Source organism: Poecilia mexicana, unplaced genomic scaffold (genome assembly GCF_051168715.1).
Source record: "Poecilia mexicana isolate PSO_F unplaced genomic scaffold, ASM5116871v1 scaffold_8, whole genome shotgun sequence".
In the NCBI taxonomy this organism is placed as follows: Eukaryota; Metazoa; Chordata; class Actinopteri; order Cyprinodontiformes; family Poeciliidae; genus Poecilia; species Poecilia mexicana.
The window spans coordinates 24,299,718-24,315,379 of record NW_028263377.1 but is presented as its reverse complement, the minus strand read 5'-3'; the positions used below and the strand labels follow the sequence as shown (position 1 = coordinate 24,315,379).

Sequence of the window (15,662 nt, the reverse complement as noted above, 5' to 3'; positions counted from 1 at the left end):
TTTATTTCTAATAACTTGGCATTAATATAAAGAATAGAAATGGACATTAGTTCACACTAAAGCGATTTAATTTGATGAACTGTATGAAAGTGATAAATTGAACGTTTTCTCCACCATAATAATGTAACTGATTACCTTGTAACAGCAGGACTGGATTATTAACACTCTACAGCTTTAAGCTGATCTATTGGCGACATAATTGGCCTTTTTCCTCTGCATGTTTTTAGGGAGGCAGATTATATTTAAATCCCAGGAACAAAATCGTTAAGATGGAGCTTAGAAAATATGTTTATTTTTCATGTAAACAAGCTGAGATGAAAGTGTTTTTAACTCTTTAGGATCTTCGTCTTTATTCTGTTTTTTTTTTCCCTTTTGCCTTTTTGGAGTTTCATCAGTGTGTTAAGGAAAGATGCAAACTCTTAATAAAAACTAATAAAGGAAATAAGCACGTAACCTCTGGTTCAGTGTCAGTACATACTAGCTGCCACCAGGTGGCACTGTTGCTGCGGCAGCACAAAACTTTCTTGTAAGCAGAAAAAATGAGATTTCACGGAGATATTTTCATGCAGTTGCCTGACATAAATTCAGTTAGAAATTGATCCCAAAGGGAAACTAAATGTTGTGACTCATTAATTCAGATTCTTCAAAGAGTTAGTGGTGGCTGTTGGCAGGAAAGAGCTCCTGCAGCAGTCTGTATTACAGCGACTCTGAAGAAGCCTCTGACTGAAGACACTTTTTTCCTGAAAGTCTCATGAAGAGGTCGGTCAGGGTTGCCATAACTTTATTTGTTTTTACAAAGAAACTGTCTTTTTTTCATCATATCTAGAAGTTCAACAAGAACCTAGAGGAGAATTTTGTTTCATTATTTCATCCATTTTATGTTTCTGTAATTTCTTTCATGATTTCTGTTCATAAATCTGCCAATCAGATATGTTTGTGATTTTGCTTTGCTTTGATTGATAAAACATTGATAAAACATTTACTGAGTTGTTTAATTTCTTATTTAGTACACTGGCTAATAGAAATTATTAAAGCTTTGTCAGATCCTGATGTGTTTGAAAAGAGAATCAAACATGTAAAATCACAAAAGACAAGTTTATTTTTAGAGAATTAAATTCTAAAAATCTGAATAGTGTGGATGTATTTAATTTTTAATAATAAATGCTGCTCTGGACCAGGTGTGGGCAACATAAAACCTTTCCCCCAGACATTTGCTAAGGGTGTCAAAAGTTACATCCTGTGACTTTTAGCTTAAATAACCACAAGCTGTTCATTTGCTGGAAACATGAAACCAGAGATGATGTGCCAATGCACAGACCGGTTTGAACATCCTTTGTGAAGCTGACCACATGCACAGAACCACATAAAGCTCCATTTCACAGAGTCTCCACTATCACTGCATGAACAGGCTGATTTTTGACAGCTACTGACACGTAGCGCTGCCATGCGCTTTGAGACTGAGGGCTATCAGCAGGAGATTGTTGTCAGAAAGGGAAACTGTAGGTCCAAGTGTGCCGTTTGGAGACTCCGGATGGCACACTTGGACAATCACCTATACATCCTCATAAATAAATGTCCAAAATGACATTTAATTTTTGTGCTATTTTTGATTATTAATGAAATCCACGAGCAGAATACTCTATTCAACAGATTTATTGTATTTTCCAGTCCATACCTTCAAAACTCAATTTGTATTTACAAGAAATAAAAAAAATAAAAATTTCAAGCAAAATTCAATTTTTTGTGTGTTTCAAACATAATAGCTACAAACCACCTACAGTTAGAGTATTTTTGACTACAAAAATGGAAAATTTAGCTTGTCTTCTTCATAAAGAGACCAAGCTTTTGCATGTACTCCAAATTGTTCAAGAACAGCAGCTGATTTAATTTGGGTGTGCCTTTTCAGCCGTGTTTGGTGATTTTGGTCCCATGAGTTAAGGGGTTAAATTAAGGCAATGATATTATATAGGAAGGTTCTCAGTCAACCTGGTCAGATTTATCCAAAATGAGTTAAAATCAATAAAACAGGATCCATTGTGATAATAAAACCCAATCTTCATTTTCAGTGTTGTAGAAAAACTCCAATGTGCCTTTTTTTCAAAAAAAGCTCTTTGCCCAAGATAAAATCAAGATATTTATAATTATTATTATTTGTGCACCGAGAGCAGAGGGAAGGAATAGAGGGATCTCTGATAGATTGAGAGAAAACCATCACTTTTGTCTTATCCATGCTCAAAACCAGCTTTAGAGTATTTAGATGAGTTTGAGCGTTATTTATTGAAGACAAAATCAAATATTTCCACTAAACATTTGCTAAAGGTGTCAAAAGTTACATCATGTGACCTTTGGCTTAAATAACCACAAATTTTTCATTTGCTGGAAGCATAAAACCACAGATGTGCAAAAATCAAGCAGAACTTCTGTGGTGAAGCAACAACCACGTCTACAGAATCATTTCAGTTTCCACTTGGCTTAAAGTCACAACAAACAGAAGAACCTGCAGAACGTCAGAAAGGTAAGACATTTATTTTTGTCTTTTTCTTTATAAAGTTAAGAAAAACTGATTTAGCTAAAAAAGGACTGTTGGAGTCTAAAGTATAAGAAATCAATCACTATGTGCACAAAATGAACCTTTTGAGACCAAAATTTAGCTTTTCTTTTGTCATTTATGAATTTTTTATTATACGGATGTGTCATTGTTTTTTGGCAGGCAGCAATTAAAGACACATCAGGAGATGTGTCTTTAATTATTTTCCATTCAGTTTAGTTCTTTTGCACCAATTCACAATATATTATCTCAAGTCAATTTATTAAAAAAAACGAAGAAAAATGTAATTTTCTAAAGTCATTTTTAAAGAAAACCTTATATTACAGCATGTTAGATACTACAATATTTTTAAAAGAAGAAGAAAAAAGAGGATAATTTCTGCCTTATTTTTAACGAGGGACCAACCTAAAGCTTTGTGCATTCTGATAATAATTATGTATTTGGAACAATGAGAGCAAAACGAGCTGCTCTGTTTTTGGTTAGATGTTTTTCTGAAGTGTTGGACCGAACCATGGAGCAAAACTGCAACAAATATGATGGTTTTAATTTTCACCAGAACTCCTGCTGCAGCGTTCTGGATCAGATGAAGGATTTTAACTGTATTTTATGGACTTTCTGTCAGTAAACAAGTTCCAGCCTTGAAGTAACAAATGCATGGACTGTTTTCTACGTCTCTCCTGGACTGGATATCTTTAATTTTAACCCAGAAATTAGAAAATCAAAGAAACCAGTTTAATATTAGATTTAAATAAGTCCTGGTCAAAAATAACTCAGAGGTTCTTTACTCTGTTACCAGATGCAGGAATGCAAACAGACATTTTGAGCCTCATGGCACAAAGAAATCAAGCAGCTGTCATCAAATCTCTGATCTAAAGTCTCGTTTCTCTGCCACGTCGCTCCAACCGTTTGATGTGCGGTTTGGTTTTACCACAGGTAGAGAGGTTTTCCATTAAACACTGCTATGGTGAGCGCTGCAGCTGTGGTCAACTCTCCTCTGATGTTTGCAGCAACACTCAGCAATAGAGAATGTCAAGGTTCTGGTTCTGATGGACTCAAATACTTTACACCTTAAATGCACAACAACACCAGTTTAGACTTTGAGCAACTTCCTAAAACTGTATTGTGTAACATTAAATCATGCTTGGCTGCAACTGTATCGATGGCAGCTCTTCTTCTGTTCAGTGTTTGTAGCTTCTTGGCGCAGCTCCGTTCTGCTGCTACTGGTAGCTTCACCGCATCAGTTCAGCGTTAAACCGGCTGATGACGGTGATGTGACTCACTTTGTCTGGTATTTTTGTACATATTTTTTGGCAGTTCTGTGATCATGTCAAAGCAGCAACTTATATTAAAAAGTGTTTTATTTCCGTCTGGATGCTGCCCGCTTCCATGGAAGGACAACAGAAAATCACTCTTATAAACATGTCATTACTAAAATCACGATACCCTCACTTTGTATCCCTCTGAAAAATGAACTCATTTAAATAAAGAAATCCCTCCATGGTGATACCACGATAGAGAGCGTTCATTTTATAGCGTTAACACCGGAGCTGTAAGTGGTCCGGTATGAAACGGGTGTGATAGAACAACACAGCATTTTTAAATTTCAATAAACAGAATACCGAAATTGTTTCCGTTGCTTTAAAAGGTTTATGTCAGTCTGCCTTTATACGCCCTACACCTCTGGGGGTAAAAAAAAAAAAAAAAAAAAAGTCGCGCACATTGCGCAAAACTCTGAAACAGGAGAAGCGGGACATAAAACGGAGCGACGAACTAGATGTGAATTATGGCATAAAAACAGAGAATCCGACGCTGAACAGTGAAAAATCAACACATGATGTGAAACATGACGATTAGACGGCGCAGCAGGTGATGAGTGAAGATTAATGATGGTCAATACATGAAAAAATAAATCTAGCAACAGGAAAGAAACTAAAGTGGACATAGCAATAAACCAAGAGAGGATAATACTAATCAAAGGAAACTAAATTAAATGAATGAAGAACAAAATGCAAGAATAAACTAAGAAACTAAAGTAAATACAGAGGAATAAACTGGTATGGCAAGACATTTCGAGCAATAATTAATACAGTGTATGGCAAGAATAAACAGACACTATTTCCAGATAAAAGGTAAAATAATATTGTTTTAGTGCCATGGGTTTGTTGAGACCACATCTAGTACTGAGAATAAATATATCTTACAGACCATAACAGTAAATAACTGATCACTTATTTATGTTTTTAATTAGATTTGATATATTTATTTCTTCAATATTATTTTTCATGTCAGTGTTAGTGTCATGAGGCTGATGACTCCATGACACTTTCAATTTGACTCATTAGGATTTGATTAAGAACCAGATTTGTTCTTTGTAATTTCTGTCCAGTAAAACTATTAATCTATAATCAATAGACAGGTTTATATAAAGATATAATCCATGTTTCTGTCTCATATTTCTATGGCATTAAAGGACCTGGAACTTTTGTTTTTCCACTGAAAGCTCTGGTTTGCACAATAAATGCCATGTGGGTGAAGTTTTATGGATGATACTCTGATGTCCCATTCTCCTGAAGGCAGCACAGAGCTGCACCACCAGGAGAGAAGAAGAGCTGTGGTTAATGTAGTTACAGTTCTATCCATGTTTTAATGCTGCAGAGCTCAGTCGGTTTGCACATAGTTCAAAGTTTAAACTGGCATGTTGAACATCTTTTATCTGGTCATTTTGTGGAATATTTAACAACTAGAAAATGGCACAAAATAAGAATATTTTTCCACTGATTGGCTGCTGTTAGGCCTACTGATTTTAATTTGAATGTTCATTAAATTTTTCTTAGACGCCTGTGAAAATAATTTCTATTCCCATGACTTTTTGTTCTCTGGGAAATTATTTTTGATGATAAATACATAAACAAACATAAAAATCAAAACATCTACAATAGTGACAGTAACATTAATAATAAAATAGTCAGTGCAAAGTAATTTTCTCTCTATCTAGAACTAGTGCTTGGTATTTTTATTGAGGTCATGAATGTTCAGTTTCACTTTAGTTTTTGTGCAGAAGGACAGTGAAAAACCCATCATATGGCTCGTTGAGCAACTTTGATACAGGGAGATTTTAAGTTTATTATGTAGTTTTTTTATGTCGGCTTCTGAACGTTGAGCATGTTGTGGTTTTGAGTGTGCAGGTGCTCTAGCGCCCTCTAGTGTCTATCTGTGCACATCGCTGCCAGAGGCCCAATCCTGCATAGGGGATGCCAAGAAGAAAACCCAAGAATATATCACAGAAAATGATTTAATCCCAGTTTTTTTTCTTTTTTTGCAGAATGGAATCAACTGCAGTTCAGATGTTATGTGTGGCTCTCGGTGCCATCGGGCTGACTGGGGTCACCATCTGTTCCAGCCTCCCTGAATGGATTGTGCGACGTAATGATACGGTAACCATATGATCAAAAGGCATTTTATGGTTGAAATTAACATAATAGTTATGATTAGTTTGCTTTTATGGATTTTTTTTGTCAGCTATGTCTTATTGTATATTTAAAACAATATATCCTTATAACAACCGCTATAAAAATGCTGAACACAGGAAACAAACTTTGCAGTTTTACACCTTAAAATTGGGCCTCTGTCTCTTTAAGAAGCTTCTGCTCTGTCTTCAGCATGTCATCACAACAATGCTTCTCATTATACTGTTTGTCATTGTTTTGGGAGAGTTTGACTGAGTCCTTCCCTGGTTTTTGTAACCATTTCTGGGGAGGTACAGTGAGGTTTACCTCTATTTTAGCCAAATATTATAAATTAACCTCAACAGAAACTTACAGAGTCCTGACATCAACTGGGCTTTCTTAAACTGTCTCAAGATTCAATGATATTAATTTTAATAACATTTTGGCTTGGATGAGAGTTTTTAAAAATTCTCAAAAAAATAAACACATAATTCTTCAGTAAAAAGCCAATTAGATTTTTATATCTGATTTAATAACATGTTTAATAAAGTGTATGTAAATATCTGTTTCTCTGTCTTTGGATGGACAGGAATATCATTATGGTCTGTGGATGATATGTGTAAAGAACAGAACTGGAGCGCCGGAGTGGAAAACGTATGAAGACGCCGTGGTGCCGTTACACCCTGACTTTCATGTCGCCCAGACCTTAATCATCATCAGCTGCATCCTCTGTGGTCTCAGCTTCCTCATCCTGATCTTTGGTTCCGACTTCACCACATGTGTTCAGAACAAAAACACCAAACTCAAAATGATCCTGGCTGCCGGAGTGGGCCTGCTGCTGGCCGGCCTGCTGGTGATCATCCCGGTCAGCTGGTTTTCAACCAACATGAGAAACGCACCAGAGGGAGTGGTGCTGGGAGTTAGCATCTATATCGGCTGGACAGATGGTCTGCTGATGATCCTGACTGGAGTTCTGATCTGGTACTTCAGCAGACCCAAATAAAGCAGCTCTGGAGGAACCACCAAGTACTACAGCTACAGAGCTTCAGCTACATCCGACAACGTAACGTAGAGGCTTGATGGACGGGACTGGTGTCCAACAGACGGGGAGACAAGGGAGATGATGTGGTAAAAACTGGGAAGATGACGTCAAATTATAATTTCTATACTTTTAACATTTGCATATTTTTATTTTGGCATAATTCCCTGAATTTTTCTTAATATCTCTGTTAAAATTTGACTTAAAGATCCTCAGAAAAATTATTTTGAAATGCATAAATGCAGGAAAATTACATTTCAACAATCTTTTGATGTATTTTTGTTGTTTTTGTACAATAATAATAACAGATCATATTCTTTGGTCAGATACAGATGTGATTGGAAAATAAATAAGATGAATAAATACCAGAATGTTACATCTGTTTTTTCATGTGTTTTTGGGATAAAATAAAAATAATCTCCTTTATTTTGACAAAAATGAAACAAATGTTTCCTCTTTACTTTATTTCTAATAACTTGGCATTAATATAAAGAATAGAAATGGACATTAGTTCACACTAAAACGATTTAATTTGATGAACTGTATGAAAGTGATAAATTGAACGTTTTCCCCACCATAATAATGTAACTGATTACCTTGTAACAGCAGGACTGGATTATTAACACTCTACAGCTTTAAGCTGATCTATTGGTGACATAATTGGCCTTTTTCCTCTGCATGTTTTTAGGGAGGCAGATTATATTTAGATCCCAGGAACAAAATCGTTAAGATGCAGCTTTAAAAACTGTTGATTCATTAAAACAACAAAATTTAAATGAGTTTTATAGCTTATGCTTCAAATGTATTGTGACAGAAAAACTGTGTAAAGAAAGACAATAATTATGTTAAATAAATAACACCAGTTGAGTTGAATCATTAACACATTAATGAAATATGACTCATTATTTTTGTCGGCTCCGTCGTTTATTTTTCTCGTAAACAAGCTGAGATGAAAGTGTTTTTAACTCTTTAGGATCTTCATCTTTATTCTGTCTTGTTTTTTTTCACCTTTTGCCTTTTTGGAGTTTCATCGGTGTGTTAAGGAAAGATGCAAACTCTTAATAAAAACTAATAGAGGAAACAACATGCACATACAGTTAACTCTGGTTCAGTGTCAGTACATGCTAGCTGCCACCAGGTGGCACTGTTGCTGCGGCAGCACAAACTTTCTTGAAAGCAGAAAAAATGAGATTTCACGGAGATCTTTTCATGCAGTTGCCTGACATAAATTCAGTTAGAAATACTTAATTGATCCCAGAGGGAAATTAAATGTTGTAACTCATTAATTCAGATTGTTCAAAGAGTTAGCGGTGGCTGTTGGCAGGAAAGACCTCCTGCAGCAGTCTGTATTACAGCGACTCCGAAGAAGCCTCTGACTGAAGACACTTTTTTCCCTGAGAGTCTCATGAAGAGGTCGGTCAGGGTTGCCATTTATACACTGACCGCTAGAAATTATTAAAGCTTTGTCAGATCCTGATGTGTTTGAAAAGAGAGAATTAAATTCTAAAAATCTGAATAGTGTGGATGTATTTAATTTTCAATAATAAATGCTGCTCTGGACCAGGTGTGGGCAACATAAAACCTTTCCCCCAGACATTTGCTAAAGGTGTTAAAAGTTACATCCTGTGACTTTTAGCTTAAATAACCACAAGCTGTTCATTTGCTGGAAACATGAAACCAGAGATGATGTGCCAATGCACAGACCGGTTTGAACATCCTTTGTGAAGCTACGACCACATGAACAGAACCACATAAAGCTCCATTTCACAGAGTCTCCTCTATCACTGCATGAACAGGCTGATTTTTGGCAGCTACTGACACGTAGCGCTGCCATGCGCTTTGAGACTGAGGGCTATCAGCAGGAGATTGTTGTCAGAAAGGGAAACTGTAGGGAACTGCCAATAACTGACGCAGACTTTGTGTCCCAGTGTTGAACCATCAGCCTCCTCTCTTTGGGCCGAGGAGAGGCTTTCATGTTTAAAAGACGTTGCTGGGAGAACTGGACTTTCTGACTACGTCTCCATGATCTTATGGGGATGTAGATACATGTTGGTGAAAAAGTTGGAACCAAAGTTGTATTTTTATTTTCTGTTGATTTATAAGAATCAAAGATTCACATTCTTTGTGATCTTTTAAGCCTTTTCCGGTTAAATATACGACTATACATACATTATACTAAAGAAACGTTCAAGCAAGAGTAAATTCCCATGAAAACAATCTAATTAAGTGAATTATGACATTGTAATGTACTATTATTGTCTGGGAAGGTTCCCAGTAAACCTGGTCAGATTTATCCAAAACGAGTTAAAATCAATGAAACAGGATCCATTGTGATAATAAAACCCAATCTTCATTTTCAGTGTTGTAGAAAATCCTCAGTGTGCTTTTTTTTTTTTTTTAAAAGAAAAGCTCTTTATCCAAGATAAAATCTAGATATTTATAATTATTGACAAACTATTTGAGCACCAAGAGAAGAGGGAAGGAATAGAGGGATCTCTGATAGATTGAGAGAAAACCATCACTTTCATCTTATCTAGGGCTGTTGTAAACAAATATTTTAGTAATCGAGTAATTTATCAATTATTCTTACGATTAATCGAGTGATCGGATAAAAAAATTGACAAAATAAAATATCGGCAAATTTGGTGTAACACCAGTGTTTCTATCGGATATCAGTCCAATTTTTCAAATTTGAGTATCCATAACAATTATGTTTTCACCGAGGGCCATATGAATGAAATAAGTAACTATTGATATGACAGGAGCAGACACCTGGTGGTGGGCGTGTTGATGTGGGCGTGACTGTCATGAAGTAGGTGACTGGCTGCTGGCTCTGTGTGTATGAGGAAGCGGGAGAGCGGGGTGGTCAGTCCTCGCAAAGTTTGGAGCATGATAATAAAAATTAAATAAATCGATATGTGAAAACATAAATCGCCCCTCCCGCCCCCTCGAAGGACGTAAGGGTGAAGGAACGTATAAAACATACAGTCGCTCTACCCCCCCTCCACGAGACGAAGACACGTGAAAAGTAAAACTCGCTACATTTATATGTGCGCGCAGCAAAGGCATCATCGGCGCGCCGCCCCCTCCAGACGGGGTTTTGACGCCCCCTCTGGTGCAGCGCCCCTATGAGTTGCATGCGCTGCATACACACTTTTTGCACCACTGGTAGTGGGGGGTAGATTAGAGGCAGACGAACAAACGTAACATGGGGAAGGAGGAGAGGAAATGGACCAGGGAACAGACGAACAACCCTAATGTGGGGGCGACACGACCGGTAGACCAGGAGCGAACGTAGGAACGGGGGAACAATACGGGATATTTACGGTACCTTCGTTCGTTACACTCAAACTCATCGACCAGCCATGTACGATGCGCTCCGCCTCCCGTTTGTTGAGACCGGGGTGATATGAAATGTATTGTGCGGTTCGTCCGTAAAGCTACACTTACACTGCAGGCATCAACTACTCAGCTGCCGCCGTGTTCAGTCTATCCGCTCATCTGTATAAATACTCCGCAGCGTCTTTCCGCCGTTCGGTTTGAACCAGCAGCTCCCAGAGGACCAAGGTTGCCGGACTCCAGGCATGGCGCAAATCCTTTTAAGGATGTTTATTGGTACCCCGAAATCAACGAAAACCCGGGCATTATCATCAATCAATGAAATCCCCATTGGCCGAACTTGAAGATTGGACATTATGCCGCTAAAACTTAGCTTTCGTAAACCACTCAGAGGCGGAAGTGAGAGCTACGCGCAACGCAAATAATGTTCCGGCCGGAACACGGTGCGCTAAATAATAAAACATAAATTAACAAAGCTATGAGGCAGGTAAATTTTCCTCGAGCAACTTTAATAATCGAGGTACTCAAATTACTCGAGGAATCGTTTCAGCCCTAATCTTATCCATGTACATACTCTAAAGCTCTGTTATACAGCTTTAGAGTATGTAGATCAGCTTGAGTTATTTATTGAAGATTTATTGAAGACGAAATCAAATATTTCCACTAATCATTTGCTAAAGGTGCCAAAAGTTACATCCTGTGACTCTTTGTTTAGGTGACCACAAATTTTTCATTTGCTGGAAGCATAAAACCACAGATGTGCAAAAATCAAGCAGAACTTCTGTGGTGAAGCAACAACCACGTCTACAGAACCATTTCATTTTCCACTTGGCTTAAAGTCATAACAAACAGAAGAACCTGCAGAACGACAGAAAGGTAAGTAAATGTTCATAATTTTTATTTTTAAAGTTAAGAAAAACTGAAAAAATTGAAAATTGTTGGAGTCTAATCTATAAGAAATCTACACAAAATGAACCTTTGAGACCAAAATTTAGCTTTTCTTTTGTCATTTGTACATTTTGTATTATATGGATGTTGTGTCATTGTTTTTTGGCAGGCAGCAATTACAGACACATCAGGAGACAAAACTAATTACTTTCCATTCAGTTTAGTTCTTTTGCACCAATTCACAATACTTAGATACTACAATATTTTTAAAAGAAGAAGAAAAAAAGAGGATCATTTCTGCCTTATTTTTATCCAGGGACCAACCTAAAGCTTTGTGCATTCTGATAATAATTATGTATTTGGAACAATGAGAGCAAAACGAGCTGCTCTGTTTTTGGTTAGATGTTTTTCTGAAGCGTTGGACCGAACCATGGAGCAAAACTGCAACAAATATGATGGTTTTAGTTTTCACCAGAACTCCTGCTGCAGCGTTCTGGATCAGATGAAGGATTTTAACTGTATTTTATGGACTTTCTGTCACTAAACAAGTTCCAGCCTTGAAGTAACAAATGCATGGACTGTTTTCTACGTCTCTCCTGGACAGGATATCTTTAATTTTAGCAATAACCCAGACAGAAGGAAATCAAAGAATCCAGTTTAATATAAGATTTAAATAAGTCCTGGTCAAAAATAACTCAGAGGTTCTTTACTTTGTTACCAGATGCAGGAATGCAAACAGACATTTTGAGCCTCATGGCACAAAGAAATCAAGCAGCTGTCATCACATCTCTGATCTAAAGTCTCGTTTCTCTGCATGTCACTCTAACCTGTTGATGTGCGGTTTGGTTTTATCACAGGTAGTGAGGTTTTCCTTTATACTCTGTTATGGTGAGACCTGCAGTTGTGGTCAACTCTCCTCTGATGTTTGCAGCAACACTCAGCAATAGAGAATGTCAAGGTTCTGGTTCTGATGGACTCAAATACATCCAAAAACACAAAATCTTACCAACTAATTTTAGTCTAGTTCATGGTGCAAATATCTCAGTATAACATAAATAAAATAAAACAAAACTAACTTACAAGAAACTTTACAGCAACAAATATGAGCTTGTTGTCAGTCAATAATTTCCTAATCTTGATGAAAAAGTTCTGGTTCCATCTGCAGATTAATTCACTGATAACATGGAGAAATGTCTCGTTATAGGTGAAGTAATAAGAGCCTGATTTGATAATGGAAAATGAATCTGGCCGAGGCGGACCGGAACCGAACCGGTTAGTTAGTGGAAAAGTGCCATAACTGACCCATAACCAACAGAACGTAGTAAGAACTGGACCACAGAATATGACTGTCATGAGAATCATCAACACCTGTGCAGGTGGTCAGTGAGACACATGACTGATATTATTCTTAGTTATAAGCAATGAGAGCTGGAAACAAGATGGCTGCTGATGTTATTTACATATTAAAATAATCTGATAATCACATCATAATTTTTAAACCCAGAAATGGAAAATAAAACTTAATCTACATCCATAAGGTGTCAGCTGGAGAATATTCTCTACTAGTGCTTGGTATTTTTATTGAATGTTCAGTTTCACTTTAGTTTTTGTGCAGAAGGACAGTGAAAGACTCATCATGTGGATCGATGAGCAAGTTTGATACAGAAAGATTTTAAGTTTTTCTAGATGCTAAAATTGAGTCAATATAAAATGTAAATCTAAGTTTATATGTAGTTGTTTTTATGTAGGCAACATGAAAACGTGTTGTGGTTTTCAGTGTGCAGGTGCTCTAAGCGCCCTCTAGTGTCTGTCTGTGCACATCGCTGCCAGAGGCCCAATCCTGCATTAGAGGATTCCAGTGGTTGGATGATTGTTACCAAAGCTGGAGGGAAACCCAAGAATACTCCAACAATATATCCCATTTTTAAAATTTTTCCCTTTTTTGCAGAATGGCACCAAAAGAAATTCAGAGGTTATGTGTGGCTCTCTGCGCCATTGGGCTGACTGGAGTCATCACCTGCTGCGCTCTCCCTCGCTGGGTTGTGAAAGATTACACTGATCTTGATGTGGTAATCATATAATCAAAATGCCTTTTTTCTTTGAAATTAGCATGATAGTTATGATTAGTTGGGGCCTGCCATGCAATGCAAGTCAGTCACTGATCTCCCTATGGTTTGCATGGCAGGCACCTATTGTTCAACACCTAATAGAATATCTCTTTATTATTATTATTATTTGGGTCTGCCATTAGCATTAGATAACTGTATAATTGTGTATAACTGTTTTTGTGTTTGTGGGGATTAGCACAGAAATCTAACCCCCATAAACACAAATCCTGCTGCTGAAAAACTTTTCTATTTATACTATTTCTGTTTATGATGATGTTCACTTTGTAAAATGTCTCAACATCTGCAGAGCCCAGTTTATAAGAAGAACAATATCAAAAATTCTGATTATCCATATTTAACTTTTGAGCCTATCAGTGTTTTTTATTGCAGACAAAATAAAAACTAAAGGTGTCAAAAGTTACATCCTGTTACCTTTAGCTTAAATAACCACACAAATGATGTGCAAAAATCAAGCAGAACTTCTGTGGTGAAGCAACAACCACATCTACAGAACCATTTCAATCTAGACAGACTCAGACAGAGAAAGAAAGCGATTAAAGAAAGTTTAATGACAAATAAACATTAAAGTTCGTTGGTGTTCAGGCCCCAGCCGGGGACGTCGAGCTGGAACTTCGATAAGCTCGATAAACATTCCTGATGCTGCATAGGAATGTAATCCCCCCGGGGCCGGTACTGGTGGCGGCGGTTGAAGAAGGATGTGGCCTGAGAGCCAGGAGCAGAAGGTGGAGATGGGCGGAGGTGGGTTGATCACAGCTGGTAAGCGGAGGAGGCCGTGGCCAGGAGGTCCTTTACAACTGGAGCTCGAACAATGATTGGCTGAAGCGAGGCTTGATCCAATGCTGATAGGTCCAGGGTGAAGAGAGGGAGGCGCTGATTGATGAGGCAGGTGAAGTTAAAGAGTCTTCCAAATTGAATTTGCGCCAAAGCTTCATTTCAGTTTCCACTTTGCTTAAAGTTACAACAGAAGAACCTACAGAACGTCAGAAAGGTAAGCAGTTTTTTATCTTTTTATTTTTAAAGTAAAATAAAAAACTGATGTAGCTAAAATAGAAGAACTGTTGGAGTCTAATGTATAAGAAATCGATCACTATGTGCACAAAATTAACCTTTTTAGACCAAAATTTAGCTTTTCTTTTGTCATCTACACATTTATTATACGGATGTTGTGTAACGGTTTTTCAGCAGGCAGCAATTACAGATACATCAGGAGACAAAAAATAATTATTTTCCATTCAGTTTAGTTCTTTTGCACTAATTCATAATACATTATCTCAAGGCAATTTACAAAACAAAAATAAAGAAAAATATAATTTTCTAAAATCTTTTTTTTTTAAAAAGAAAACCTTATATTACAACATCTTAGAAACTACAATATTTAAAAAAAAAAAAAAAAAAAAAAAACAGGATAATTTCTGCCGTATTTTTAACGAGGGACCAACCTAAAGCTTTGTGCATTCTGATAATAATTATGTATTTGGAACAATTAGAGCAAAACAAGCTGCTCTGTTTTTGGTTAGATGTTTTTCTGAAGCGTTGGACCGAACCATGGAGTAAAAATATGATGGTTTTAGTTTTCACCAGAACTCCTGCTGCAGCGTTCTGGATCAGATGAAGGATTTTAACTGTATTTTATGGACTTTCTGTCACTAAACAAGTTCCAGCCTTGAAGTAACAAATGCATGGACTGTTTTCTACGTCTCTCCTGGACAGGATAGCTTTAATTTTAGCAATAACCCAAGAAAGAAGAAAATCAAAGAAACCTGTTTAATCCATCCATTTTCTAACACCCTTCTCCCTAGTGGGTCAGGAGACGTGCTGGTGCCTATCTGCAGTTAACGTCACCTGGACAGGTGGCCAGTTTGTCGCAAAACCTGTTTAATATGAGATTTAAACAAGTCCTGGTCAAAAATAACTCAGAGGTTCTTTACTTTGTCACCAGATGCAGGAATGCAAACAGACATTTTGAGCTTCATGGCACAAAGAAATCAAGCAGCTGTCATCACATCTCTGATCTAAAGTGTCTTTTTTCTGCCAATTTGCTCTCTAACCTGTTAATGTGCGGTTTGGTTTTACCCCAGGTAGAGAGGTTTTCCTTTATACGCTGTTTTGGTGAGCGTGACATGAGCTCTGCAGCTGTGGTCAACTCTGCTCTGATGTTTGCAGCAACACTCAGCAATGGAGATTGAGACAGTGAAAGACTCATCGTGTGGCTTGTTGTGTAAACTTGATACAGGAATTTTTAAGTTGTTCTTGCCCAATGTAAAATGTTAGCA

The 15,662-nt window shown here is 37.2% G+C and overlaps 3 protein-coding genes across 5 annotated transcripts in view; all 3 read left to right on the top strand.

Moving 5' to 3' along the window:
* Positions 1-15,662, top strand: part of LOC148158112 (claudin-4-like) — a 51,924-nt gene that overhangs the window by 12,017 nt on the left and 24,245 nt on the right. The gene's annotated exons all lie outside the window — the stretch shown is intronic.
* LOC106908079 (claudin-4-like) overlaps positions 1-15,662 on the top strand; it is a 30,774-nt gene that overhangs the window by 12,034 nt on the left and 3,078 nt on the right. Inside the window, exon 1 of one of the 2 annotated variants that reach the window (XM_088007760.1) lies at positions 14,073-14,377. The exons of the other annotated variant lie outside the window; for it this stretch is intronic. The gene's annotated coding sequence lies outside the window, so the exon portion shown is untranslated. Of the gene's footprint in view, positions 1-14,072; positions 14,378-15,662 lie in introns of those variants that run through there. 2 annotated transcript variants of the gene reach the window in all.
* On the top strand, positions 2,418-7,599 carry LOC106908088 (claudin-4-like). 2 transcript variants are annotated; one of them, XM_088007767.1, is made up of 3 exons: positions 2,418-2,515; positions 5,871-5,982; positions 6,584-7,599. In XM_088007767.1, exons 2-3 carry the CDS (start codon positions 5,872-5,874, stop codon positions 6,995-6,997), a joined length of 525 nt encoding a protein of 174 aa, XP_087863893.1. In that variant the 5' UTR covers positions 2,418-2,515; position 5,871; the 3' UTR covers positions 6,998-7,599. The 2 variants fall into 2 exon arrangements, with proteins under 2 accessions (XP_087863893.1, XP_014829546.2); XM_014974060.2 differs by lacking the exon at positions 2,418-2,515 and having other exon boundaries at positions 5,691-5,982.

Coding starts and splice junctions, on each gene's coding strand:
- LOC106908088 (XM_088007767.1), top strand. CDS start 5,872: ATGGAATCAACTGCAGTTCAGATGTTATGTGTGGCTCTCGGTGCCATC. Junction 5,983..6,583: donor TTGTGCGACGTAATGATACG/GTAACCATATGA, acceptor TTGGATGGACAG/GAATATCATTATGGTCTGTG.